The sequence below is a fragment of the Salminus brasiliensis genome, chromosome 14 (genome assembly GCF_030463535.1).
Source record: "Salminus brasiliensis chromosome 14, fSalBra1.hap2, whole genome shotgun sequence".
NCBI classification, from domain to species: Eukaryota; Metazoa; Chordata; class Actinopteri; order Characiformes; family Bryconidae; genus Salminus; species Salminus brasiliensis.
The window spans coordinates 34,085,660-34,112,625 of NC_132891.1; the positions used below are offsets into that span (position 1 = coordinate 34,085,660).

General features: G+C 44.8%; 1 protein-coding gene across 2 annotated transcripts in view; it reads left to right on the forward strand.

Moving 5' to 3' along the window:
* Nucleotides 1–26,966, forward strand: part of scube3 (signal peptide, CUB domain, EGF-like 3) — a 116,138-nt gene that overhangs the window by 56,540 nt on the left and 32,632 nt on the right. Inside the window, exons 5-7 of one of the 2 annotated variants that reach the window (XM_072656547.1) lie at nt 14,631–14,774; nt 15,800–15,916; nt 22,165–22,215. In XM_072656547.1, the coding sequence (XP_072512648.1) occupies nt 14,631–14,774; nt 15,800–15,916; nt 22,165–22,215 (312 nt within the window). The remainder of the gene's footprint in view (nt 1–14,630; nt 14,775–15,799; nt 15,917–22,164; nt 22,216–26,966) is intronic. The other variant, XM_072656546.1, reaches the window with a different exon arrangement.

The window sequence follows — 26,966 nt, forward strand, 5'->3', positions numbered from 1 at the left end:
TGTTTCTCCACAATGTCCTGGTGTTCCTTGAGAATCTCTTAGTGTGTCTCCAGAATGTCCTGGTGTTCCTCGAGAATGTCTTAGTGTGTCTCCAGAATGTCCTGGTGTTCCTCCAGAATGTCTTAGTGTGTCTCCAGAATGTCCTGGTGTTCCTCCAGAATGTCTTAGGTCGTAGAATCGTACATCTTCAGCTCTTCTGGTCCAGGGCGCATGTCTATTGTGCAGCCTTGCTTTTACTTCTGTCACGTTATTGCAAACACACAGCAGCCAGGCTCCTCTCCCAGCCTCTCCAGGACCTCTGGAGATCTGTCTGGCCTGGCTGAACCGCCAGTGTTTGCCTTTCATAAGGGCCGTGTTATTCAAGTCTTTCGACCAGCTGGATCGGATGTTTCAAACGCTGCCCCTGCGATGCTCAAAGAGGCAAAGCCATTATTGTGTTTCGCTGTTTCCCTCTCTCTCCCTCTCTCTCCCTCTCTCTCCCTCTCTCTCTCTCTCTCTCTCTCTCTCTCCCTCTCTCTCTCTCTCTCTCTCTCGCTGTCTCTCGCTCGCCCTCTTTGTCCCGATGGAACCGGGCTGATAAACGCCTCTGTTAATCTCCCATATATCTTGTTAATATCAGCTTTATTGCTCCCAGATTAAAACCTCTTGGACAGGGAGGTTAGAACAGCCGTAAATCCACCACAGATCCTCCCCTCCTTCCCTCGCCCGGGCCGAGGAAGACAGAGCCGGTACAGTGGAGGGGGGTCGGGCGATGGTGGGGTTATGAGGGAGGGGTGATGTATTTCATTTACCTGATTCCAGTACGGCCTCGTTTCCACATGGATGACATGTAATATATTATTACATCAACGTACAACTTCCTCGCGCAGTTTTCCTCTGGCTTGCCAGTAGTCGTGCGAGGAGGAAGTGATGCGTATTAGGCCGCAGTAAATTCAGTACGTCGCTTTTTTCAGATTACTAAGGAAACTGTGTTGTGGTAGAGGTCAGGGTTCGATGCTTGGCATGGTGTTCACAGCTCTGTCACTTTTAAAGGATTTTTTTTGGCAAAAAATCTCCCCAATAATGTATTCAGTTTTTTTTTGTTTGTTTTTTATTGAAAAAATATAATTATTATTAGAATTTTATTCTCTCTTTTTTTTTACAAAAACCTTCAAACAATAAGAATAGGGACGAGTATCAGACAAAATGCATGTAATTGCATTCTTAAAAATAAATAGAAATGATAAAAATAAATAAATAAATAAATAAATAAATAAAAGTGAAAAAAGAAAGTAAATAAAATTATATATAAATAATATTAAATAAATAAAAAGGCAAAAAGGAAGGGTGATAAAAGGAAATGAACAATTAAATGCATCAATAAATATAATAAGTAATATAAAAATAGCTAAATAATTACAAAACCCAAAACATAGAAAGCGTGTTTGGATCCTGACAATTCTTCCCTTTGATCACTTTGTGATGTTTGAGGAAGATCTCTACAGTCTTACTAGAAATCAAAGGAAAACCGTCCAACCAATAAGAGTGGAGACAAATTTACATATTGTTACCTTATGAAAATGAGTCTAATTCCATTTAAAAAAAATATAGCAAATAATGACAAATAATAATAATTAAATAAATAAATACAAATGTAAAAAGGAAGGATGAGAAAAGGGTATCAACCATTAAATATTAAATAAATAAATATTAAAATAAATATATAAATAAAAAAATGTGTGTGTGTGTATATATATATATATATATATATATATATATATATATATATATATATTCTGGGTTCAGTTTTTATGGAGACTGTATTCACAGTTCTTTTGAATAATAATGATAACAATAATAATAACAATAATAATAATATATAAATAATAATAAACTCAGCTTGAACTATGTTGATGAGCTGGCGTTTTCTCAGTGTGGTCTAGATACAGTACTAGTCCAGATATGAAATGATGATGGTTTAAATATAAAACTACAAATTTCCATCAAGCACATCGAGCTAATCGGCCCATATGAATCAATTAATATTTGATTAATAAACAGTAAATAACGGCGGTACTCGTACTAAGTGAGGATGATCTACTAGGTTTCCCTGAAGCTCTGGGTTTGGGTTCTGGAAATAAAGGAATGAATCTGATTCAGCTTTACTGTTTATTGCCATCATTATAGATCTTGAAGACCATCCATACGCTGGCGAGGCTGAGGCTGAACCTCTGGCTGGACCTCAGCTGCAGCGTAACCAGGCTGGAATGCGCCGCTGCAGGGACCCGAGTGCCGGAAGTGTGTGTCACTGCCGTGTGTCTGAGTCTTGGCAGCAGCCTGGGTGCTGGCGTGAGGAGATGGGCTGTCAGGTTAGGCGAAGTGCTCCCTCTCCGACACCTTCTCCCATAACCAGCCAATCTGCTGAACTCTGTCCCACCTCCACTGGAGGCCAGAGCGCGCGGACGCGAGGGCGCTCCAGTTTATTGTGTCTTCTTGCTTTTGTCCTCACAAGGAACCATTTGTCCTCTTCCTCCAAATGTGGTCGACCAGCGAGGACGAGGACGGCGAAGATCCCAGACATGCTAGAACAAACCCCAGCGTCCTGAGTCTTGGTTCCTCTTATTGGTTCTTCCTTTGAGAGGTTCTCCTTTTGAGTCTTGTTTTTTTTTAATCGGTTCTTCCTTTGAGAGGTTCTCCTCTTATCGGTTCCTCATTTGAGAGGTTCTGCTTTTGAGTATTGGTTCCTCTTATTGGTTTTCCTTTGAGAGGTTCTCCTCTTATTGGTTCTTGTTTAGGAGGTTCTCCTTTTGGGTCTTGCTTCCTCTTTGTGGGTCTGTTTGTGATATTTGAGAGGTTCTCCTTTGAGTCTTGGTTCTCTACTGATTTGTTCATTAGAGGTTCTCTTTTTGGGACTTGGTTCCTCTTAGTAATACTTGTTCTTGTTCTTAGAGAAGTGCCTCTGAGTCTTGATTTTGCTCAGTGGTTCTTCTCATGCTCCTAGGGGGTTCCTTCTTTTTGAGTTAGAGGTTCTCCCCTGGAGTCTTGATTCCTCTCAGTGGTTCCTCTCAGTGGTTCCTCTCAGTGGTTCTTCTCAGTCAGGTGACTGAAGCCTGAGGTCTGTAGGTGTGTTCTGAGCAGTAGTTCTGCAGAGCTTGGTTCTTCACTTGGTTCTATTCAGATCCGCAAAAAAACAAACATCTGCAGCCCTTAGTGACGGTGATGTCAGGAATCTCTCATTGCCGTAGCGACGGATTCCAGGAACCTGATTGGTTTAGTGTATCGTTCTTAATGACCGGGCGCTCTCTGTTCTGGCGCAGTGTAAGAGTGGCTGTTAGAGGCATGTGAACCCCGCTGCTGTCCCCCCGCACGGCGCTGCGGGAAATATTTACTCAGGAATCTGAACCCCACACACACACACTTTCACACACACACACACACACACACACACACACACACACACACACACACACATACACACACACACCTGCTTCCTTCACCTCAAAGTCACATTTGTTTCCAGGAGAGGTGATGGGCCTCTCTACCCCAGGTCTCACTGGACATATAACTTACCTGAGCACACACACACAAGCCCCCTCTATACACACACACACAGATATAGGTGTACATATGTAAAAATGCATGTCCGTAAGAACATATCACCACTCGTAAAAACCTTGTATTTCCAGTTTATTATTTCCCCCTTTTTAAGATTATTTGAATATGTGTGTCTAAATTTCCTGATGAATGGACCAATAGAAATGCTCCAAAATGGCAAATCATGGAGAGGTTTTCCTATGACAGAGAATATATATATATATACATATATATATATATATATATATGTGTGTAAATAAATACATACACATATACATATATCTCCAGATATACACATACATATACTCTCAAGAGATGGGATCTACATATCAGGCAGCGAGTGAACAGTCAGTTCGTGAAGGTGATGGGGATGATGGAGCTGGACAAATGGGCAAGCGTAGAACCTGAGACACTTTGACAAGAACCAACCTGTGATGTTCTAGACGACTGGGTCTGGCAGGTCTTGTGGGTTGTTCTTGGCATGCAGGGGACAGTACCTACCAAAAGTGCTCCAAGAAAGGACAGCCGGTGAATTTTGCAAAAGGGTCATGGGCTCCTAAGGCTGACTGAAGCTCATGGAGGTCCAGATACCACAGCAGGACGCCTTCAGAGGTCTTGTGGAGTCCATGCCTTCAGGTCAGATCTGTTGTGGAGGCACAAGGGGAACCTACTTAGTGTTAGGCAGGTGGTTCTAATGTTATGGCTGACTGATGTGTTTTTATATATATATATATATATATACACACACACACACACACAAGTGCAACACTGCTTTATATTTAAGCCAACAAGTTCCTTGCCTATTCTTTCTCTCTCTCTCTCTCTTACGCGCACACACACACACACACAGTTTTCCTATACTGCTTTATTGTAGCTGTAGGCCTGCAGCCTCTCTCCGTGTGAGTGTGTCTGGATGCATGTTGTCCAGATTTGTGGATATTTTATTCCGAGGCAGTGGAAGGAATTTCTGTGATTAAATACAATAAAATTCATTACATATGGTGGCAGAACGCTGCTGTTCCACCCAAACCCCCATCCTCCATCCCCCCACCCCACTCTATTTACCCCCAACCCCCTTACCCCCTACCCCCCTACAGTATTTACCCCCCAGCTGCTTTAATCTACAGCAAACAAGATCCTTCAGTCTCTCAAACTCCAGCCCTTTCACACGCTGCTCACACACACACACACACACACACACACACACACACGCCATATCTGAACTAGGTTGGACAGCTTCTGATCTAGGGTCAAAATGACGACCGTCTGATTTGTCTGATTTCTGTGCAAACCTGGATGAGCCGGTTTTCTAAATGAGCCCGAAACCAGTGGAGAACCCTGCTAAGACGGTTCCCCCGACTCTCTGGGTTCTCGACTCTCAGGCTTTATCCTCTAAGCAGGCCTCAGTTAGCTGGAACACGGCCTGTACTGTGGTGTTTTTAGCCGGCTAGCTAACTTATCTAGGCCTAGCTAGCCGGCTATGAGTGTCAACCCAGCAGAACCAGCGGCTTCAAACACCAGTCGCTCCACTTCGCTCTCCGACGCCAGTTTTTATGGTCATCACTCGTGTCGGTGGTCAGAGGGCTGTCTGAGCTAGCTAAGCTAAGGTTAGCTTAGCGAGCGGCTACAGATCCAAAACCATGCTTTAGACACCAGACGCTCGAGTCGTCCTCGTCTAGACGTTTGGAAGTGGGGACAGGCTTGAGTTAGCTTTTACGGACTGTTACCCTGCTAGCTAAGCTAACGCTAACCAGCGTCCCTCTCCTGATTCACACCAGTTAAACATTAGTGATGGTCAGATTGACGGTTTAGCATTTATTTAATGATTGATTTCTGATCACATTTCTGACTATCCGCCAGCGCTGGATGGTCAGCTACGCAGTTCCCTGCTCTGACCTTTCACGAACTGCATTTCTTTACAAATTCAGGTCCACTCAATTCAATGGTCCTCTTGGGGCAGCAGACCCTTACTAGCACCTCCATTTTTCAGAGGAAGGTTGATGGTCCATCAAATTTCACTTTTGAGATGAGAGTTGGGGAGTTGGGGATGACGTGGGGTGGTGAACGTCCAGTCATCCAACATCTTGACCTTGCTAACGCTCTTGTTGCTGAATACAATCAAATCCCTAAACTGTGCTCCTCCAAAATCTAGTAGAAAGCCTTCTTCCCTGGACAGTAGAGAGAGATACTCTAACAGAAGCAGGAGAAACTCTCATAATAGCCTTGATTTCAGAAGAAACAATGAATGATGAACAGGTGTCCCAAAACTTTTGTCAATTTATCTAAATCAAAAACAATGCAACGTATTGAATAACAAGCTTTCCCAACGAACTGTGCCACTAATTCATTGCAATTTAAATACATCAGCAAGTCAGTAATGACTCTAAAGACATCTAGGGGTGTCCTTAGAAGCTCCCAGGCCTCAGCGTCTACATTTACTACTGCTGATCCTTCAAGCCCCGTCTCAGCGCTCCTCTTCCTGCAGCGCAAACAGCCACCGAGCCAAGTTCCTAAGCCTGGAGCTGCTCCAGTGTCCTCCATTGTTTTTTCCAGTGTGTTCTTCACCCTCACCCTGACGTTTTACACTCTAGCTGTTCCTCATCTCTGATTACACGGCGTTTAGCTTGAGGAGCACCTGTTAGCAATCCATCGGATCTGTTTTTGTGGTTGGGAGAAGTTCGGAGAGCATTTCAGCGCCTCCGCTTGCTCCGCGCCTCGACGTCCGTCGCTCGGCCGCTCCCGTTCCTGGTTTCCACTCGCTCCCTGGCTTTTATATCAACTTGTTAAAAGTTTTAGTGCTTCATTATTCGAGGCTAAACGGAAGGAATGCTCGTATAATCGTCTGGTGGCTCGGTGGCTGTATGCGCTGCAGGAAAAGGACCGCTGAGACGGGGCTTGAAGGATCAGCAGTAGTAAATGTAGACGCTGAGGCCTGGGAGCTTCTAAGGACACCCCTAGATGTCTTTAGAGTCATTACTGACTTGCTGAAGTATTTCAATTGCAATGAATTAGTGGCACAGTTCGTTGCGAAAGCTTGTTATTCAATACGTTGCACTGTTTTTGATTTAGATAAATTGACAAAAGTTTTTGGACACCTGTTTATTCATTGTTTCTTCTGAAATCAAGGCTATTAAAAGAGTTTCTCCTGCTTTTGTTGTAATATCTCTCTCTACTGTCCAGAGAAGAAGGCTTTCTACTAGATTTTGGAGGAGCATAGCTGTGAGGATTTGATTGTATTCAGCGACAAGAGCGTTAGCAAGGTCAAGATCCCAGACTGGACGTCCACTACCCCACGTCATCCCCAACTCTCATCTCAGAAGTGAAATTTGATGGACCACCGACCATCCTTCCAGAGAACACTGTTTCTACTCCTGTATAACAGTCTCAAAAGCATTGGTAGATGCTTCAACCACATGTAGATGCTGTAACACATGGGCTCTTTTGAATGGGTGTCTATGCCGTAGCTGTTCTGCAAGTGACGCAACTGCCCAGCGCAGTGTGTGTCCCATCACCCAGCAGTCACACTAGGTTGTGCAAGCGCTCCTCAAAGAGGATGAATAGGTGTTGCTTGTTTAATTTGCGAATGGTTTGTGTTACAGTCACTCTGTGACTGGCCGTGGGACAAGGAAGGAAAAGGAAAACAGAGCTGCTCCGGATCAGAGAGCGCGAGCAAAGAGGCCGTCGCACGCCAACCTCCCGCCAATCAGCAGGGCTTTTTAGTTTCTTTACTGTTGCAAAAAGGTGTTGCGGCGAAACCGGAGGCTCCGCTGAGGGAGCTGGTGTCGGATTGCCGCTCGCACGTCAGCTTTCTGTTATCCTTGGCCAGGAGATCCGTATGCAAGGTCTTGGAATTCCAGCAGTTCCTCCAGCGATGGCTTTGATATCTCTGATATTACTTTTGTGTTCAGGCTTATCTCTTCCTGATGAAAATACGCCGGGTGCCTCGGGCAGGCTGTGAAAGAAATATGGACGATTCTCCTCCACGGTCATGAGCACAACACTGGCTCAGCTGTTTCATGCCTGGTTCCTGTTTTGTGGCATAATATTGCAACATAGCACTTGTCATATGGCTGCTCTGCGGATTTGCAGATGCTGTTGAAATCAGCGATGAACTCCGGTGTCACCACAACCTCAGCAGATGGTAAAAAGGCCTTTTTCCAAACCATACAACCAATGCAAGTCCAAGCTTCACCTCGCTGCACTCCAGGGCCCCTATTTACCGTAGTAGCAGCCATCCTGAGGCCTGAATTTGTCTCATATACCCTTAAAAAGGGGTTCTTCAGAGGTTCTTTAGCATTTGGATGCTTAAAAGCGTCCTTCAGATTGCTGGAAGACCTGTTGAGGATGGTTTTATGTAGCACCAGACAGTCAGAGAACCTGTATCAGGCCCTCTTTGCTTAGAGTTTCATGTCTGGTTTCTGAGGCGTAACATAGCACTTGTCGTATGGCTGCTCTGTGGATTTGCAGATGCTGTTGAAATCACAACAATGAGCTCCGGTGTCACCACAACCTCAGCAGATGGTAAAAAGGCCTTTCCCAAACCATACAACCAATGCAAGTCCAAGCTTCACCTCGCTGTACTCCAGGGCCACCATTTACCAGAGAAGCAGCCACCTCGAAGCCTGAGTGATGCCTATATACCTCTAAAAGGGGTTCTTCAGAGGTTCTTCAGCAAATACAAAAGCTCTGTATAGACATGACGACTCAAAGTACTCCAAAGCCACCATTTAACATAGTAGCAGCCATCCTGAAGCCTGAATTTGTCTCCTCTACCCTTAAAAAGGGGTTCTTCAGAGGTTCTTTAGCAAGTGCTATGTTACGCCTCAGGAACCAGACATGAAACTCTAAGCAAAGAGGGCCTGATACAGGTTCTCTGACTGTCTGGTGCTACATAAAACCATCCTCAACAGGTTTTCCAGCAAACTGAAGAATGCTTTTAAGCATCCAAATGCTAAAGAACCTCTGAGGAACCTCTTTTTAAGGGTATATGAGCCAAATTCAGGCCTCAGGATGGCTGCTACTATGGTAAATGATGGCCCTGGAGTGCAGCCAGGTGAAGCTTTGGTTGTATGGTTTGGAAAAAGGCCTTTTTACCATCTGCTGAGGTAATGGTATATAATCATGACAGCTCAGAAAAACATTTGAATGCTTAAAAGCGTCCTTCAGATTGCTGGAAAGTCTTCTGTAGATGTTTCTAAGAAGCACCAGAAAGGGTTTTACCATTGTTGAGAGTCAGAAAACCCATTTCAGGCCCTTTTGGCTTAGAGGTTTATGCCTGGTTCCTGTTTTGTGGCATAATATTGCAACATAGCACTTGTCGTATGGCTGCTCTGCGGATTTGCAGATGCTGTTGAAATCACAGCGATGAACTCCGGTGTCACCACAACCTCAGCAGATGGTAAAAAGGCCTTTTTCCAAACCATACAACCAATGCAAGTCCAAGCTTCACCTCGCTGCACTCCAGGGCCCCTATTTACAATAGTAGCAGCCATCCTGAGGCCTGAATTTGTCTCATATACCCTTAAAAAGGGGTTCTTCAGAGGTTCTTTAGCATTTGGATGCTTAAAAGCGTCCTTCAGATTGCTGGAAGACCTGTTGAGGATGGTTTTATGTAGCACCAGACAGTCAGAGAACCTGTATCAGGCCCTCTTTGCTTAGAGTTTCATGTCTGGTTTCTGAGGCGTAACATAGCACTTGTCGTATGGCTGCTTTGTGGATTTGCAGATGCTGTTGAAATCACAACAATGAGCTCCGGTGTCACCACAACCTCAGCAGATGGTAAAAAGGCCTTTCCCAAACCATACAACCAATGCAAGTCCAAGCTTCACCTCGCTGTACTCCAGGGCCACCATTTACCAGAGAAGCAGCCACCTCGAAGCCTGAGTGATGCCTATATACCTCTAAAAGGGGTTCTTCAGAGGTTCTTCAGCAAATACAAAAGCTCTGTATAGACATGACGACTCAGAGTACTCCAAAGCCACCATTTACTATAGTAGCAGCCATCCTGAAGCCTGAATTTGTCTCCTCTACCCTTAAAAAGGGGTTCTTCAGAGGTTCTTTAGCAAGTGCTATGTTACGCCTCAGGAACCAGACATGAAACTCTAAGCAAAGAGGGCCTGATACAGGTTCTCTGACTGTCTGGTGCTACATAAAACCATCCTCAACAGGTTTTCCAGCAAACTGAAGAATGCTTTTAAGCATCCAAATGCTAAAGAACCTCTGAGGAACCTCTTTTTAAGGGTATATGAGCCAAATTCAGGCCTCAGGATGGCTGCTACTATGGTAAATGATGGCCCTGGAGTGCAGCCAGGTGAAGCTTTGGTTGTATGGTTTGGAAAAAGGCCTTTTTACCATCTGCTGAGGTAATGGTATATAATCATGACAGCTCAGAAAAACATTTGAATGCTTAAAAGCGTCCTTCAGATTGCTGGAAAGTCTTCTGTAGATGTTTCTAAGAAGCACCAGAAAGGGTTTTACCATTGTTGAGAGTCAGAAAACCCATTTCAGGCCCTTTTGGCTTAGAGGTTTATGCCTGGTTCCTGTTTTGTGGCATAATATTGCAACATAGCACTTGTCGCATGGCTGCTCTGCGGATTTACAGATGCTGTTGAAATCACAGCGATGAGCTCTGGTGTCACCACAACCTCAGCAGATGGTAGAAAGGCCTTTTTCCAAACCCTGAAGCCAATGTGAAGCAGTAGCAGCCATCCTGAAGCCTAAATGATGCCCATAGACTCTTAGATATGGGTTTTTTAGAAGTTCTTTAGCAAATGCAGGTTCTCTACGGCTCGACATGTCAACTAGAAGAACCATTTGGATGCTCAGAAGGGTTCTTCAGACTGCAAATGCTTTGGTAGATGGTTCCATGTAGCACCAGAAGGACGCCGTCTATCGAAGATCTCTCTTTCAGGGTTTTTATGAAGCTTCTTAAACTTCTTCTACGTTAAGAGAGCTTCAGAGTCAGAGCTTTCACTCCACACCAGCTGTCACCGACGCGCCTGGGCGTATTTTTACTGCCCTACACATAAGCTTGTTTTATAGGCCTGTGACTTGCAGGGGAGCGAGGGTGTTAGCACGTACCTCCTACCGTCCCTTTTTTTCTGGACAGATCTCCCTCAAATCGCTTTCCCATCACTTTTCCGACGCATCGTGTCATATTTACTTTCATTCCCTCCACCTCTGTTTCCGATCATTTGGCAGCGCTTTTCTTGAAGGCAGGGTCCCGCGAGTGCCTGTAATAACTGCCGTAACGATAAAACCGGGAGGTTTCTGGCAGCCCGTTTAAGGTCGACCGCAGAGTGTGGGCTAATAGACCTCGGCCCAGATAGAAAGAGCTGTCCCATCAGCACTTCGGCCCTTTTATGGCTCTTCGGAGAGACCCAGAGCCCGGGTTCTGACCCCGAGCCAAACCCAGACGTGATGAATACGTCTACAGTATCAGGGTAGAGAGGACCCCTTGAGGTGCGGGAGGGGAAAGCGATATGAGGCCGTTACAGAGCTTCGCCTTTAATGGTGTGAGTTTTGCTTCTTGAGGTTGGAGGAATGAGCCTGTGGGTTTTTAGGCCTGGTTTTTCTATTCCCTGCCTCAGCTTTTCCCATTCTGAACGAATCCGCTCCCTGCCACTGTTCAGTACCATCTATGAGGGCACAGAGAGTCAGATACTGGATTGGATTTTATGTGCATGTAATATCATATTTACTTTCTGTATTTATTTAGATTCAGTTCAGACTGTTCGGGCTTAGAGCTTGATGTATCGGTCCAGTTGTAGCCCCTCAACACAGGGTGTAGCCTAACAAAATTCTATCTGAATTCAAATGCAGCTCCACCACATTCTGCCTGAACCCGTTTATGGTTCTGTCTGACCCTGACTAGTCCAACAAAGTTCTGCCTGAACCCGTTTGTAGTCAACAAAGTTCTGTCTGAACCTGACTAGTCCAACAAAGTTCTATTTGATCCTAATTAGTCCAACAAAGTTCTGTCTGAACCTGACTAGTCCAACAAAGTTCTATTTGATCCTAATTAGTCCAACAAAGTTCTGTCTGATCCTGATTAGTCCAACAAAGTTCTATCTGATCCTGATTAGTCCAACAAAGTTCTGCCTGAATCCGACTAGTCCAACAAAGTTCTGTCTGATCCTAATTAGTCCGACAAAGTTCTGCCTGAACCCAACTGTAGCCAATGAAATTCTGTCTGATCCTGACTAGTCCAACAAAGTTCTGTCTGAACCTGATTAGTCCAACAAAGTTCTGTCTGATCCTCATTTGTCCAGCAAAGTTCTGCCTGAACCCGACTGTAGCCAAAGAAATTCTGTCTGAACCCGACTGTAGTCCAACAAAGTTCTGTCTCATCCTGATTAGTCCAACAAAGTTCTGTCTGAACCCGATTAGTCCAACAAAGTTCTGTCTGATCCTGACTGACTGTCGCCTAAAGAAATTCTGAATCCAGTTCTGATTCCAACTGCAGCCCAACACAACTCTGTCTAATCCATCTCAACCTGCCCAGTCTGACTGTAGGCGACTGAAGTCTGTGCAATTTGACTGTAGAAAAATTCTAATGTAATCTGATTGTGGTCCAGATGAATTCTGTCTAAATCCAACTAGCCCGGCTAAACTCTGTCTGATCCGACTGATCCGAATTCCAGATCAGTTCTGTCTGAATGCGACTGTAGCCTAAAGAGCTATTTCTACATCCAGCTCTAGCCCATCAGAATTCGGTCTGATCCCGACGGTAGCCCAACAAATTCAGCCAGTACTCGACAGAAATGCAGCCTGAATCTTATTGTAGCCCAAATAACTCAGTTTAAGCCACAGAAATTCATCATCAGACACTTCAACAGTCCAGCAGTCGGTCAGTAAGCTAGCCCAGCAGTCTGGCCTGAGCCTTTTTTAAAAAAATAAGTGGATCAGATGGTCAAGGTGGTTGTGAAACTATAGCATGACCATAAACATTTACATATCGTCCTCACCCAGCTACGCCTGAGAGCGAGGGAGCGAGGGAGCGAGAGAAATGAGGGGGGAAAACGAGAGAAAGAGGGGTACTGGAAAGTTCTCCCAGACGTCAGCTCCCAAAAAAACACACTAGCATGATTTTGCCTTTGGCAGAGGAAGTGGAAAACAAGAGGATATAATTAATCAAGGCGATGGAGGCAGATGTGAAAGGCTGCGAGTTACTAATTGAAACCAAAGCGTTCAGTACTGTCACTCCACAAGTCCACGAGTGAGTCAGCCCCTTCCTGCAACGGGAAAGGGGTGTGGGAGGGGAAGCCCCCTGCAGAGGGAGAGCCTGGGAGGTAACCTCCTTGCATGGGACGGCACTGGTGCCCAGCAGTATGTCACGTCCGACATTCCACCGCAAATATCGATTACCTCATCTGGCACCACGACTGAAGCTGGCGTCCATGAGCATGGGTGAGCCTTGGGGCCCTCTTGCTGGTTCACCGGTTGTCCATCCTTGCAGCACGTTTGGTATAGGTACTGACCACTGCACACCAGAACCCCCCTAAAACACCTACCTGACGTTTTGGAGACGTTCTGACCCAGTCTAGACCCAGGATCTCGGATCCTTACGCTTTCCTTCTCATTTTACCTGCTTCCAGAACTGATCGTTCACCTGCTGCCTAATATATAGATCCGAACCCCTTGGACAGATGTCTTTGGAACCAGATAATCAATGTCATTCACTTCATTCCTCGATGGTCTTAATGTTATGGCTGTAAGTCGGACACACTCACACTTACACAGTGTCCCTTTTAATGTGAACCTAAGCTCAACATGGTCTCCGTGGATTGTTCCCCACTGCTAATCAGGTCTGGCATGCTGTGGGGGATCTATTGACACAGATGCACCATGGGATATGGAGTCAGCTGGGTGCCGCGGGTCTTCTTTTACTATTAAAACACGGATTAGCAGGACTGCGATGACCGGGGTCAGTCCGTCAGAGGAAAGCAGGGACTCTGCAAGGCTGCTGCCTTTCCCCAGCGAGCTACGAGGCTAATGTCGCTAACAAGCCGGAGAAGCTTATACCCCACCAACCACCAATTAGCCTGCAGTCATCTATAAGCGTGAACAGTGAACGATGCTAACTGGTGCATATTGCTTGTTAGCTACATTAGCCTGATGGCCCACGGACGCGAAACTGCAGAAGCTAATCTAATCAAGCATGTCTGGGCTGATCAGTGTTTCCCCGGACTGTCGCTTTAAATGGGGTTAGGTCATCGCAGAATTCATCTGTAGCTCGCCCTGATATTGATATCAGAGTGTAACTCTCTTAAACACTCTCTCTCTCTCTCTCTCTCTCTCTCTCGCTCTTTCCCTCCCTCTCTCGACCCATCTCTTTATTTTTGAGGCAATGGAAGGAATTTTGTAGTAAATGTAATACAGTCTGACATCACACACTCCCGTTCCTGTGCTGTATTTCAGCCTCCAGGCCTCTCTCGCTCTCTCACTCTTGCATTCGCATTCTCACTCTCTCTCTCTCTGGTGCACAGCCCTTAGAAGATGGGTCAGCTATGGCCACTTCATTAGGCCACCCCCTCCACCAGCACTGACCGTGGACACAAGGCAGGTCGGGTCCATGGATTCTGACTGGGCTGAGACTGTCTGATGTTTCTGTTCGGGGTCTGTATCTAGTCAACAGCCAATAAGCTCACCCCCTTATGTGCATTTAAGAGAGCCACAGGGTTGGGGGGGGGTGCTGTAGGAGCTCACTGATTGGTGAGGTAATGCTCTGAAAACCAAAGCCTGGTGTAGTTGCGAGTTTAGCGACATGCTGAGTTCGACTGAAAGCCAGAGCAAGCAAACCTGGATGAGCCAGTCTACTAAACGAGCCCGAAAACAGTGGAGAACCCTGCTAAGACGGTTCCCCCGACTCTCAGATACGAGGCTTTGTCCTCTAAACAGGTGGATTAGAGCCTCAGTTAGCTGGAACATGTATCTAAGCCTGGCTGGTCAAGTCCAAACCCAGCAGAACCGGCCTTAGTTGGTGAAGTAACTCTGCCTCGCTCTCGTTCTCATTCTCTCTTAATAACGCAATCTCTGTCTCTGCCTTTTCCCCACAGTGCGCATCAACGGCACTAAAGAAGGCCCGAGCTGTATGGATAAGAACCACGGCTGCGCTCACATCTGCAGAGAGGTTCCTCGAGGCATCGCCTGCGAGTGCAGACCAGGCTTCCAGCTCACCAAGAACAACCGAGACTGCAAACGTGAGTCCACAGCTTCCGCAGCCCAGCAGACTGCATTCCTCACCACCGACAGTTTCAGTGACACGCTGTTATTAAGGCTGTTAGAGCCGGGCAGGCCAGGAAATTCGGGGAGTTTGGGGGATAAATACTCCGTAAGATCTGCATTAGGCACTTCAGTTCAGAGGTAATAGAAGTGTGTCTCTGTGTTTAGCCCCTTAAAAAGCAAATGGACCACCGGGGGGCCGAAAGTTCTTCTATTACTTCTGTTACCAGGGATCGGCCCTGCCAGTTTGTACAGAAGTCCCTGTAGTTATTGAGTAATACACCTTAGTGAGTAATAAGCATTGGAGTGTTAAAAATGCATGAATTTATTATATTTATTCTCCCCAGTTTGGGCCGCCAATCCATACATACCCCAACCCCCCAAAAAAAAACAAGCAATCACTGGGCAACCAACCAACGCACCTAAAGGGGCGATGTGTGGGTGAGAGCGCCATCTACCCACCCTGGAGAGAGCAAGGCCAATTGTGCACCCTCTGGGCTTCAGCTGCCGATGGCTAGCAGCATGACCGGGATTCGAACAGCGCCTTAGTTGGGGCCCCAAAAGTCCCCAAGTCGGGGTCTCGGCACAATTGACTGACCTGCAGTTTGGCACTTTCTGAGCTTCAGTATTTGCCATCAGCAGCCGGAGTCGGAGAGAGCACAATTGGCCGTTGTCTCTCCTGGAGGATAGATGGAGGCGCTCTCTTCATCATCACTGTTAAAGCGATGTTGGTCGGAGATGGGTGCCTGGCGCTTTCCTCCAGCGGCAGTTGGAAAAGAGGGGATGGTGGGCTTCAGCTTTAGCCTCAACCAGGAGCCCCAGAATAAAGCAGGCTGGAAGGGGGTGGAGCTTATGTCATGCACACTCCCACACTTAAATGATGTCACTCTGATGATGATGATGAGGGTATGCTTGTATAGGACTGATAAACTACTGGTGCTGCTGTTTAGCACAGTAACTCACGCTTGACTGCTTATTTTTTTTTAACCCATGACTTTCCCAGTGACGTGTAACTACGGTAACGGAGGCTGTCAGCACGTCTGTGAGGAAACGGAACATGGGCCACGATGCTCCTGCCACATGAAGTTCGCTCTGCACTCCGACGGCAAGACATGTGTAGGTGAGTCAGCGCTGTCTCCTCCCCCCTGAGTTCCGGCCCCTCCCCTGATTCTACCTGGCCAGGTAGAAACCAGTTCTGGCCCCTCCCCATGACTTCCCTGCCCTACTGTACCTGGCCAGGTTAAGACCCAGACTCAGCTACTGCTGACGATCACGTGACCCCTACAAGATTAAAAATTACGTCAGTTATAGCAAATCTATCAGCAATCGCATTAGTATTTGGATCAGATCCAGCTTGGTCATATTCAGCAAGACCTCCAAATGGTCCTTAGGTCTCCTTCTAATGTGTGGTACTGTGCAAAACTCAGAGACAACCCTTCCTGTATTTAATCACCAAGAAGATCAAATACACTGTATGTCCAAATATTTGTGGACACCACAGCTACTTTTTTAAGTTGCAACCATTGCTGAGACAGATGTGCAAATGCACACACACACAGCTTGTATAGTCCATGGTAGAGAAGTACTGCCAAAAGAATAGGACTCTCTAGACCAGATAAACCTGATGAACCTATTGGCCCTCGTGCCTAATGCCAGGCGTGGGCTAGAGGTGTATGAAGCCCCCAGCATTGAGCTGTGAAGCAGTGGAGGAACTGTGTTCTCTAGAATGATGGATGATGGTGCTCCATCCAATTCTTCTGAGATGAGTTGGAAGGTAGAGCACTTTCTCCTTCGCACCATCCTGAACACATTCAATGATGATGAGGTCTGGAGGTTGTGGGTCCATTGTTTTCAAACCACCCGCAGCTTCAGCAGCTGGATTTGACCAGATGTTCTTTAGTCTGATTGCTCTTCTCAGGAAAAGCTTCTCGATCAGCTCCATGTCCACTTTTCAGACCCAGAGTTTCGAGTTGTCTTCTCAGAGAAGGTGAAGAAAGATGGACCAAAACTCTCTGACTTTTGCACAGTAGCGTAGTTGTTTATATTACAGGACGACCGGCTTTGACCGGCCTTGATCAGTGGGGATGGTCTGCAGGACCACTTGAAGCACTTCACAGTGGTGCTCATTGTCCTAAAGCCACGCTTCGTTTCCATCCATACGTTCCAGACGCCGTTAGCGCGGGATTTAGCTCAGTCGAGGGAGCTGTAAAACTGAAAGCATCGCTTCTTCAACAGGGTGATGTCCAGGACAGTATATCAAATGGACGTGCTGAAGCTCGCCGTGCCTCCGCTTGCTCTAAGCTGGTGTGGTGGTCCTCAGTCAGCTTGAGGCCTTCTTCTTCTCCATCTTGACTTTTCCTGCTTTGCCTTCCCTCCTTTCCCAGAACTGCTTATGTCCATAATAGGAGGCCTTGAAGTTCTTGAGGTCCATAAGATTGGTGGGTGGTTTTACAGTAGTGCAGGTTTGGCCTGATGGTCTGATGGTCTGAGGCCAACATCAGTAGACCCAGCTACTGGAGATACCTTAATAGTGCCTAATTCTGAGTAGATCCCCCTTGTTCCTTGATCTGACCATTCAAGGCATGACCTCTGAAGTCCTCAAGACCGCATCTGGCACCAAGACTAATGCTAGCAGCAGGTCCATGAGCATCAGTAAGCATCCATGAGCATGACCCTGCTGCCCATTCACTGGTTGTCTCTTCTTGGAGCACCTATGGGAGGTACTGACCACTGATGTTTTGGAGATGTTCTGACCCAGTCGTCTGGCCGCCACAGTTTGGTTGTTGCCTGAGTGGCTCAGATGTTTTGCCAGGTTTGGTCTGATGCATGGTGGAGGCCAACATCAGTAGATAAGGGTGAACCAGAGGAGCATTTTCTATCTTCTCTTGATGTCCAGTGCCAGTATTGGGATGAATTCTGATTGGCTAAAGACATTTTTTTCATTATTCATGGTCCAATCCATGGTCCAAACACAAGGCAAGCTTTAGGCCAATGGGCACTGGATGGATATTTGTAATTTAGGATTTGAGCAGCACCCACCATATATGTATACACACACACACACACACACACACACGACTTCATTGTGTTCTGACTAATAAAGGGTTTGTCTCTCTCTCTTTCTCTCTCACTTACACTCTCTCTCTCTCTTGCTTTCACTCGCGCTCTCTCGCCCTGGCTCTCGATCCAGTCACCCTGTCATTAACCCCACCGCTCCACAAACGAGACGTCTGGCTTGTCAGACAGCTCTGAGGACGCAGCTGAAACCCACTGTAGAGGCCCCCTCACAGCCCCCTCAGTCACGCTCTCTGCACTCCACACTTCTCTTCTACCCTTAGAGCCTAAAGAGAGAGAGAGAGATTGATAGATTGATAGAGACAGAATATAGGAAGGGACTGAGGAGTAGCGGTCAGTATCAGGTCAGTGAATCAGGCTGAGAACGAGTGAGGGAATGTCACTTGCCCGCCCATTCTCACTCAGGAATAGCTCTCCACCTGAAAAACACTACAGCGATGGAAGGCCCATCAGTGGTTTTGCTGGTCGGCTGTTGGGGGGGGTGTTTGGACGGGCCGGCTGGGGGGTTTCGCTCAGTATTTCCACCATGTGGTCAGTAATTTTACCTTATTGCGTCCCCATTGCATCGTACGATGGCAGTACCCACATACGTGATAATTTATGTGGCCTAGATGTAGCACAGTGCTAATCGGTGACCATAGAGTTCTATTGCTTGTTAGCTACATTAGCCTCGTAGCGCTAGCGCAAACGTCAGACACCAAAGACTTCTCAGGCCCTACAGTGGATTTGCTGGCCGGCGGTCGAAGGAGGGTGGGGAGGAGGGTGGGGGGTGTTTGGATGGGTGGGCGGTGTTTCTGTCAGTCAGAGTGTGTGTTTCGGTCAGTATTTCCACCCTGTGGTCAGTAATTCTATTTGTTCGTCTAAAGCTCAATCAGTCAGGCAGTGTTTCTGTTGGCTCATGCAGGTCTAATCTGAGGGCCTTCTGAAGGGACCCGGGCCTAAAGCCACTCAGTCCTGGCTAGTTGGTAACCTGACTGGACCACTTTGTGGAGAAGGTTGCCGTGGGTGTGTTCCAGCTTTCTTCTTGCTCGTTTTCTCTTTGGTGGTGGGTCTGGACTGGGCTGGTCATTTCTGCTGCTGTTTCTGCTTCAGGCGTTCACTATACTGCACATGTCCCCGCAAAGGCTGGCGAGAGTTTAGAGTCGTGGTTCGGCCAACAGTCAGGTTGGCTCGGCTTCTTCTGGGCCTCAGATGCAGTCAGTCGGCCGAGACGTGCTGGTGTGACAGCTAACAGGTAATGAAAGCCAAGGATACAAGAGCTTAGTTAGCTAAAGGATCTCACATCTGGACAATGGTGTTTATTTTGTCTGATATTATTAATTTATTTATTTTAAGAACATTAATTACCCTCATCCCCTTCATTTGCATGAATTACCTGGATTAACTAAACGAATAACTCTCTTATCAAAAAAGTCTCTTACCGAGCACATCGAGTAAACATCCACGGTGCAGGCTAGAAAAAGTAAGTGAATCTGCGTGTTAATGAATTCGCCAAACGTAATTAAGCAATAAGGGTGTTTACCCTTTGAATACAGGCACCCCTCTTTGATGAGGTCATTTCACTTGGTGAAGAGGTCACTTGCAGACTCTACTTCTGACCTGTAGTAGTGGACCTGTATCCTGTACCAAATGTTTCAGCATGTTTATAGACTACAGTCACCACTGTACGACCCCACATACAAAAAAGTGCACAGAGCGTAATGATTTAGGCCTAGATGTAGCACCGTGCTAATCGGTGACCATAGAATTCTATTGCTTGTTAGCTACATTAGCTACATTAGCTTCGTAGCTGTAGCGCAAAACTAAAGAAGCAGATGTCAGACAACAAACCTTCTTGGCTGATTGACTACACTTGAGGTAAGAGGGCAAGCTGTGCAGATCTGACTTTTGGTTGAACTATCCCTTTAAAGCTGTTTCAGACATTTGTTTAAAACCGTGAGCAGGCGTTTAGAGAGAGGCTGGCATTAAGACATTAACACACACACACACACACACACACACACACACAGGCGCACAGACATGCAGACACACACCATTTAATACAGCAGTTGGAAAATAATTACAGCAGCACACAAGCATTTTCCTCGTGAGCCCCAGACAAATGACTTTGCCTTGGTTTCACCCTGCAGGCCATTTCAAAGCCGGCTGTTGATTCTCCGTAGCCCCCCGCTTTGGCCCACGTCCAGCCCATTCGCGCATACATAGCCTTAGCAAAAGAACACAACAGGGAAGCTCATTTGTAAGAACTAAGGAACCTTCACTCGAGGTTCTGCACCAATTTGAAGGTTCTTCTACAGAATTGATTAAAGAACCGTCTGTCGGGTAGCTTTGTCTATTGGTCCCACATATGGACGCCCACCAGGGTCAGTGATTGGGCCAGAAGGGGTTAAACGTAGGCCCCATCTGGGCTGTACACTGCATACGGTGCCTAGAAGGGACCCACCTGAGGTTAAGGTGGGTTGTAACGTTGGGGCCCATTTTGGAAGCCCGACTGAGTCTGGATAAAAACACATGTACAAACCCACTCAGAGCCCATGCCCACCTGGAGCCCACCTGGAGCCCACCTGGAGCCCACCTAAGCCCATGTGAGCCCCTCATGAGCATGCTGGCTGGGTAGCTTCACTGCAGAACATCTCGTTCGGTACGTCCTCCAGATAAAGCAAATTCTGCAGACAGTGAACGAGGGGCTCATTAACTGACCGGTTCTCACCTATAGATGTTCTCGGGTCTCAAACTGACCCTCATGCCCCCTTAAAGGGTCTTTTTTGGGAGCTAGATTGTGGACCACTTGAAGGACCTTGGGGACCGACTGTTGGAGAACCACTGTCACTCTAATTATCTTAATTAGCTTTCTTACCTAGCGACTTTGTTAGCATTTACCTTCCTACTCACTACTAATTAGCTAGCCCTCCTATTTAGCCCTCTTACTTAGCTTAATTAGCCCTCATACTTATTAATCAGTCCTCCTTAGCTGCTTACTTAGCCTTCATACTTAGCATTGTAGCATTCTTAGTAGCCTTAGTGCATTCTTATCAAGCATTCTAATTAGCATTCTTCGTTTGCTTCATTTGCTTACTTAGGAGCGTAGCATTCTTAGTAGCTTCATTTGCATTTTTACTTATTAAACATTTAATGTTGCCTAATTATTATAATTACTTTTTAGCATTCTTCTGTAATGACTCAATTTACATTTTTAAACATTCAAATTAGCGTTCTTACTTAGTAGCTTAGCATTCTTAACAGCTTCATTTGCATTCTTACTTGTTTAGCATTCTAACTTGCCATCTTAATTGGCATTATCAATTGATCAGCATTCTTACTTAGCAGCTTAATTAGCATCATCACTTGTTTAGCATTCCTACTTAGCAGCTTAATTAGCATTGTTACTTTTTTAGCATTCGTACTTACAGCTTAATTACCATTGTCACTTGTTTAGCATTCGTACTCACCAGCTTAATTAGCATAGTCACATGTTTAGCATTTTTACTTATTAGCTTAATTAGCATTCTCACTTGTTTAGCATTCCTACTTAGCAGCTTAATTAGCATTGTTACGTTTTTAGCATTCGTACTTACAGCTTAATTACCATTGTCACTTGTTTAGCATTTGTACTTACAGCTTACTTAGCATAGTCATATGTTTAGCATTCTTACTTATTAGTTTAATTAGCATTCTCACTTGTTTAGCATTCTTACTTATTAGCTTAATTAGCATAGTCATATGTTTAGCATTCTTACTTATTAGTTTAATTAGCATTCTCACTTGTTTAGCATTCTTACTTATTAGCTTAATTAGCATAGTCATATGTTTAGCATTCTTACTTATTAGCTTAATTACCATTGTCACTTGTTTAGCATTCGTACTCAGCAGCTTAATTAGCATAGTCACATGTTTAGGATTCTTACTTATTAGCTTAATTAGCATTCTCACTTGTTTAGCATTCCTATTTAGCAGCTTAAATAGCATTACACTTGTTTAGCATTCGTACTCAGCAGCTTAATTACCATCATCACTTATTTAAACAGATTATTGCCCTTAATTAATTTTCCTCCTTAAATAAAGTGAATGAATGATTGACTGGATGAATGAATGTCTGGGTGACTGGATGAAAATTTGAATAATGTAAGCTAGTCCAGTAGACAACCAGTGGTTCTCTTGAATGGAAACCTAGCTAGACCCGTTTGGTCACCTCTGGTCAACAGAAACAAACCATTTGATGGCGTATGGGTCACTCTCGAAGCGCTAAAGCAGTGTTTTTGTAATGTGTGTGTATGTCTGTGTGTGTATGTGCAGAGGAAAGGAGTGTCCAGCAGCAGCTACATCAGCCACAGCTGTTACCCAATGGTAAATATCAGTTTTATTTAGCTCCACTCCTATTGGCTCCCTCCTTTCCCCTGTGGGCGTGGTGATGCTGGAACTCTTAACTAACCCAATGGCAGTGCTTACCTCTCACCAGGGTTTGGCTCGGTTCAGTTTCTCAGCCAGTGCTAGCTGTGGATTCAATTTAGTGGACATCAACAGTTCAGCCGTTGGAATGGAAACTCCTGAATGGAAATTCCCAGTGGGAACTCATTTGAGTTGGTAAGCAGCAACTGGTCAAACTGAAACTAGCCTAACGCTGGATGGGACTCCCTTTTTCCACCTTTCAGCATATTCAAAGATAACTCATCTGATCGCAAAGCATGTTGTGCTACTATGTCAGCCTGGTTCAGCCGAATTTCCACTTTTTCTCTTTTTTTTCTACAATGGAGGTAGATCTGTTATCCCATTACACCCAAATACATCTGTTCCAGCCAGCTGTAGTTGGCTCACCTGGTGATCAATATACCTATGAGGTTGTTTTTGGACCAATCACAGGCGAGGAGAGGTTTCAAAACAAACAAGAGCAATTGCAGCCAGGGTGAGATAAAAGAATGGGGATTAGAACCAACTGCAGCCACGGGAAGGTCTGCATACATACCAAGCGGGGATTAGAACCAATCATAGTCAAAGGTGCAATGATTAAAACCAATCACAGTCAGAGCAAAAACAGTGATTAGAAAGTGAGACCGTGACTAGAACCACCCGCTGTTAAAGAACAATCAGTTTAGTGATTAGAACCAATCACAGCCAGTGAGGGGTCTTAGAACAAATGAGGTTGGGATAAGAACCGGTCGCAGTGTGGGAGGGTTTTCAGAACAGCAGAGACAGGGATTAAAACCAATCACCTATATTACCTAATTATATTTCATTATTGGTATTATTTAGTGTTTTATTTGGTACAATCAAACAGTATATTGATCAGGTTGTTATTGGTTCCAAACTGCCAATGACAAATCAATGAGGGAGGGATCTCAGAACAAATGAGGCAGGGATTAGAACCAATCACAGTCAGGGAGGGGTCTCAGACAAAGAAATTATCTTATGTTATATTTCATTACTTCAGTGTTTTATTTGAAACAGATAAAAACCAAACAGTGTATTGATCAGGTTGTTATTGGTTCCAAACATCTGCCTATGCCAAATCAATGAGGTAGGGATTACCATTGAACACAGTCAGGGAGGGATCTCAGAACAAATGAAGCATGAACATGGATTAAAATCAACCATACAAGGCAGTGATTAGAACCAGTTGCAGCCAGGAAGGTGTCTCAGAACAAATGAGGTAGGGATTAGAACCAGTAGTCTGTGTTATCTTATATTTTATTATTGCCATTATTCACTGTTTTATTTGGTACAATCAGTATGATGATCAGGTTGTTATTGGTTCCAAACATCTGCCAACAACAAATCAATGAGGCAGGGCTTAGAACCAAACACAGTCAGGGAGGGACCTCAGAACAATGAGGCAGGGCTTAGAACCAAACACAGTCAGGGAGGGGTCTCAGAACAAACAACAAAAGAACATAGAAATATGTTATATTTTATTACTGACATGATTCACTGTTTTATTTGAAACAGATAAGGCCAAACAGTGTATTGATCAGGTTGTTATTGGTTCCAAACATCTGCCTCTGACAAATCAACGAGGCAGGGATTAGAACCAAACACAGTCAGGGAGGAGTCTCAGATGAAGAAATTATCTTATGTTATATTTTTACTGACATTATTCAGTGTTTTATTTGGAACAGATGAAGCCAAACAGTGTATTGATCAGGTTGTTATTGGTTCCAAACATCTGCCTCTGACAAATCAACGAGGCAGGGATTAGAACCAAACACAGTCAGGGAGGAGTCTCAGATGAAGAAATTATCTTATGTTATATTTAATTACTGACATGATTCACTGTTTTATTTGGAACAGATGAAGCCAAACAGTGTATTGATCAGGTTGTTATTGGTTCCAAGTGAAATTCAAATTCCAAGTGCATTTAGTTCACCCTGAACTGGGCAGTTCACAACGGTCAGTATTTGCTTAACGTTCAGCTGCGCTCTGTCTACACATTGCCTGGTCCTGACCCTAAGCTTGCATGTTGGCTAAAAGTAAAACCCTTTCCAGGGTGCTTTACTGCTGGCGTCTTTCCATTCCTTTGCCCTGATAAGTCTGAACCTAACACAAGGACAACCTTTGTCTGCCTCCCCAAAGTCTCTCCACCATTTGTCAGCGTCTTTCTGTCAGCCCTGCCTCTTTCTTCATTCATGGAAGCTTCGCCGCTTTGAAAAAGATCGAGTCTGTTTGCACAACAGCCTTTTAACACCAGGGCAGGTTTAACGCGGGCCGCCGGATCGAGCCGAGGCTCCAGAAAGCCCCGTGCCAAGGGCTTGTCATATTTACCAAACAGCTTTACCTCGGGATGCATGTTCCGGACTTGTTCCGAGAGATTCATAAAGCCGCGGTGCCAACTTTCTGCAACTGCGAGCACATTCCTGAGGCCTAGTTGGACTCGGCCGAGAGTCTTCCCTCGAACGTTCCGACTTTTTCAATCACGATGGTAGTTTAGACAAACACCAAAGGGCTCCACCTTTATATGGCTTTTGGCTCAGAAAACACCACCATAAACCCTCAAGCCCGCTTATTTAGTTTCCACGTTTGTTTCTTTGTTGGATTAGGAAATCGCATCTTGATCTCGTTTAGGTTCTCCTTCATAACTCCTCTAAAAACTGGCCAGTCTGCTATTAAAGAGTCGCGGAAAGACACTTAAAATACGTAGAATCAATTCAGTAAGACTTAATATCTGGAGATTAGCTCTTCTTAGATTAGCATGGGCATCAAAATACCTGCTGAAGGAATACAGCTTCACAAAATGCTAATGCTGCTAATTTACAAAGGTCTTCAGTATTGCCGACCTTCACTGACTCATATTACAATGCTATTTGTCTATTGTTAGCCATGCTAGCTCTTTTGGCTTTTCCTCTGAAGTGCTAAGATGTCCACAGATAAAATGCTAATGCTGCTAATGAACAAAAAACCTAAATATTATCAGTACATATTAGCAGAACAGTATTGCTAACTGCCAACTTTCACTGACTCATATTACAATGCTATTTGTCTATTGTTAGCCATGCTAGCTCTTTTGGCTTTTCCTCTGAAGTGCTAAGATGTCCACAGATAAAATGCTAATGCTGCTAATGAACTAAAAACCTAAATATTATCAGTACATATTAGCAGAACAGTATTGCTAACTGCCAACTTTCACTGACTCATATTACAATGCAATTTGTCTATTGTTAGCCATGCTAGATAGCTCTTTTGGCTTTTCCTCTGAAGTGCTAAGATGTCCACAATCAAAATGCTAATGCTGCTGATTAACATAAATCCTAAATATCATCAGTACATATTAGCAGAACAATATTGCTAACTGCCAACTGACTCATATTACAATGCTATTTGTCTATTGTTAGCCATGCTAGCGCTTTATTTAATTATGCACCTGTTTATCAATTATTTTATAAATCGTAATGCTGCTAAGGACGAACAATATATGGCCAGTGTGTACACTGTTAAAATGATAAGATCCTTTTTTGGCTAATTTGGCTGTTCCTTTGCAGAGCTTAATTGTTATTCTTTAAACTGCAGCTTGTGGACCAAACTTTGAACCTTAATGATTAATAAATGTTGGACCAGGATTTTTTAAATATAATTTAATATCAGTTATTAAAGGAACGCAGCACTTGAGTTGTTGCTAAAGTCCTCCATGGCTAGTCAATATTAGCCAAACACACTTTCTACCAGCTAACGTTCAATAACTTGCTACAGAAGTCTGCTGTTAGCAATGTTGGCTCATTTGGCTGTTCCTTTGCAGAGCTTGACATAAACATGCTAATGTTGCTAATAACGAATAAAAGATGAACCACGATTATTAATAAAGTGATTAATTGCAGTTATTACAGGAATGCCGCACTCAGAGTTGTTGCTAAAGTCCACCATGTCTAGTCAATATTAGCCAAACACACTTTCTACCAGCTAACGTTCAATAACTTGCTATAGAAGTCTGTTGTTAGCCATGTTAGCTAATTTGGCTGTTCCTTCGCAGAGCTTAGTCATCCTTCAAGCTGCAGCTCATGGACCAAACTTTGGACCTTGATGATTAAGATGATGCCGCTGTTCATAACATGAACATGCTAATGTTGCTAATAACGAATAAAAGCTGGGCCAGATTAGCTAATTTGGCTGTTCCTTTGCAGAGCTTAATTCTCATTCTTCAAGCTCATGGACCAAACTTTGGACCTTGATGATTAATAAACGTTGGACCATAATTTTTCAAATATGATAATTTAATATCAGTTATTATGAGTCATTGCTAAAGTCCTCCATGGCTAGTCAATATTAGCCAAACACACTTGCTACCAGCTAACGTTCGATAACTTGCTGTAGAGGTCTGTTGTTAGCCAGGTTAGCTAATTTGGCTGTTCCTTCGCAGGGCTTAGTCATCCTTCAAACTAATAAAAGCTGGGCCAGGTTAGCTAATTTGGCTGTTCCTTCGAAGAGCTAAATTGTCATTCTTCAAGCTCATGGGCCAAACTTTGGACCTTGATGATTAATAAACATTGTAATAAACGTTGGACCATGATTTTTCAAATATGATAATTTAATATCTGTTATTAAAGGAACAGCACTCCGAGTTGTTGCTAAAGTCCACCATGGCTAGTCAGTGTCTTTTGTTAGCCAGGTTAGCT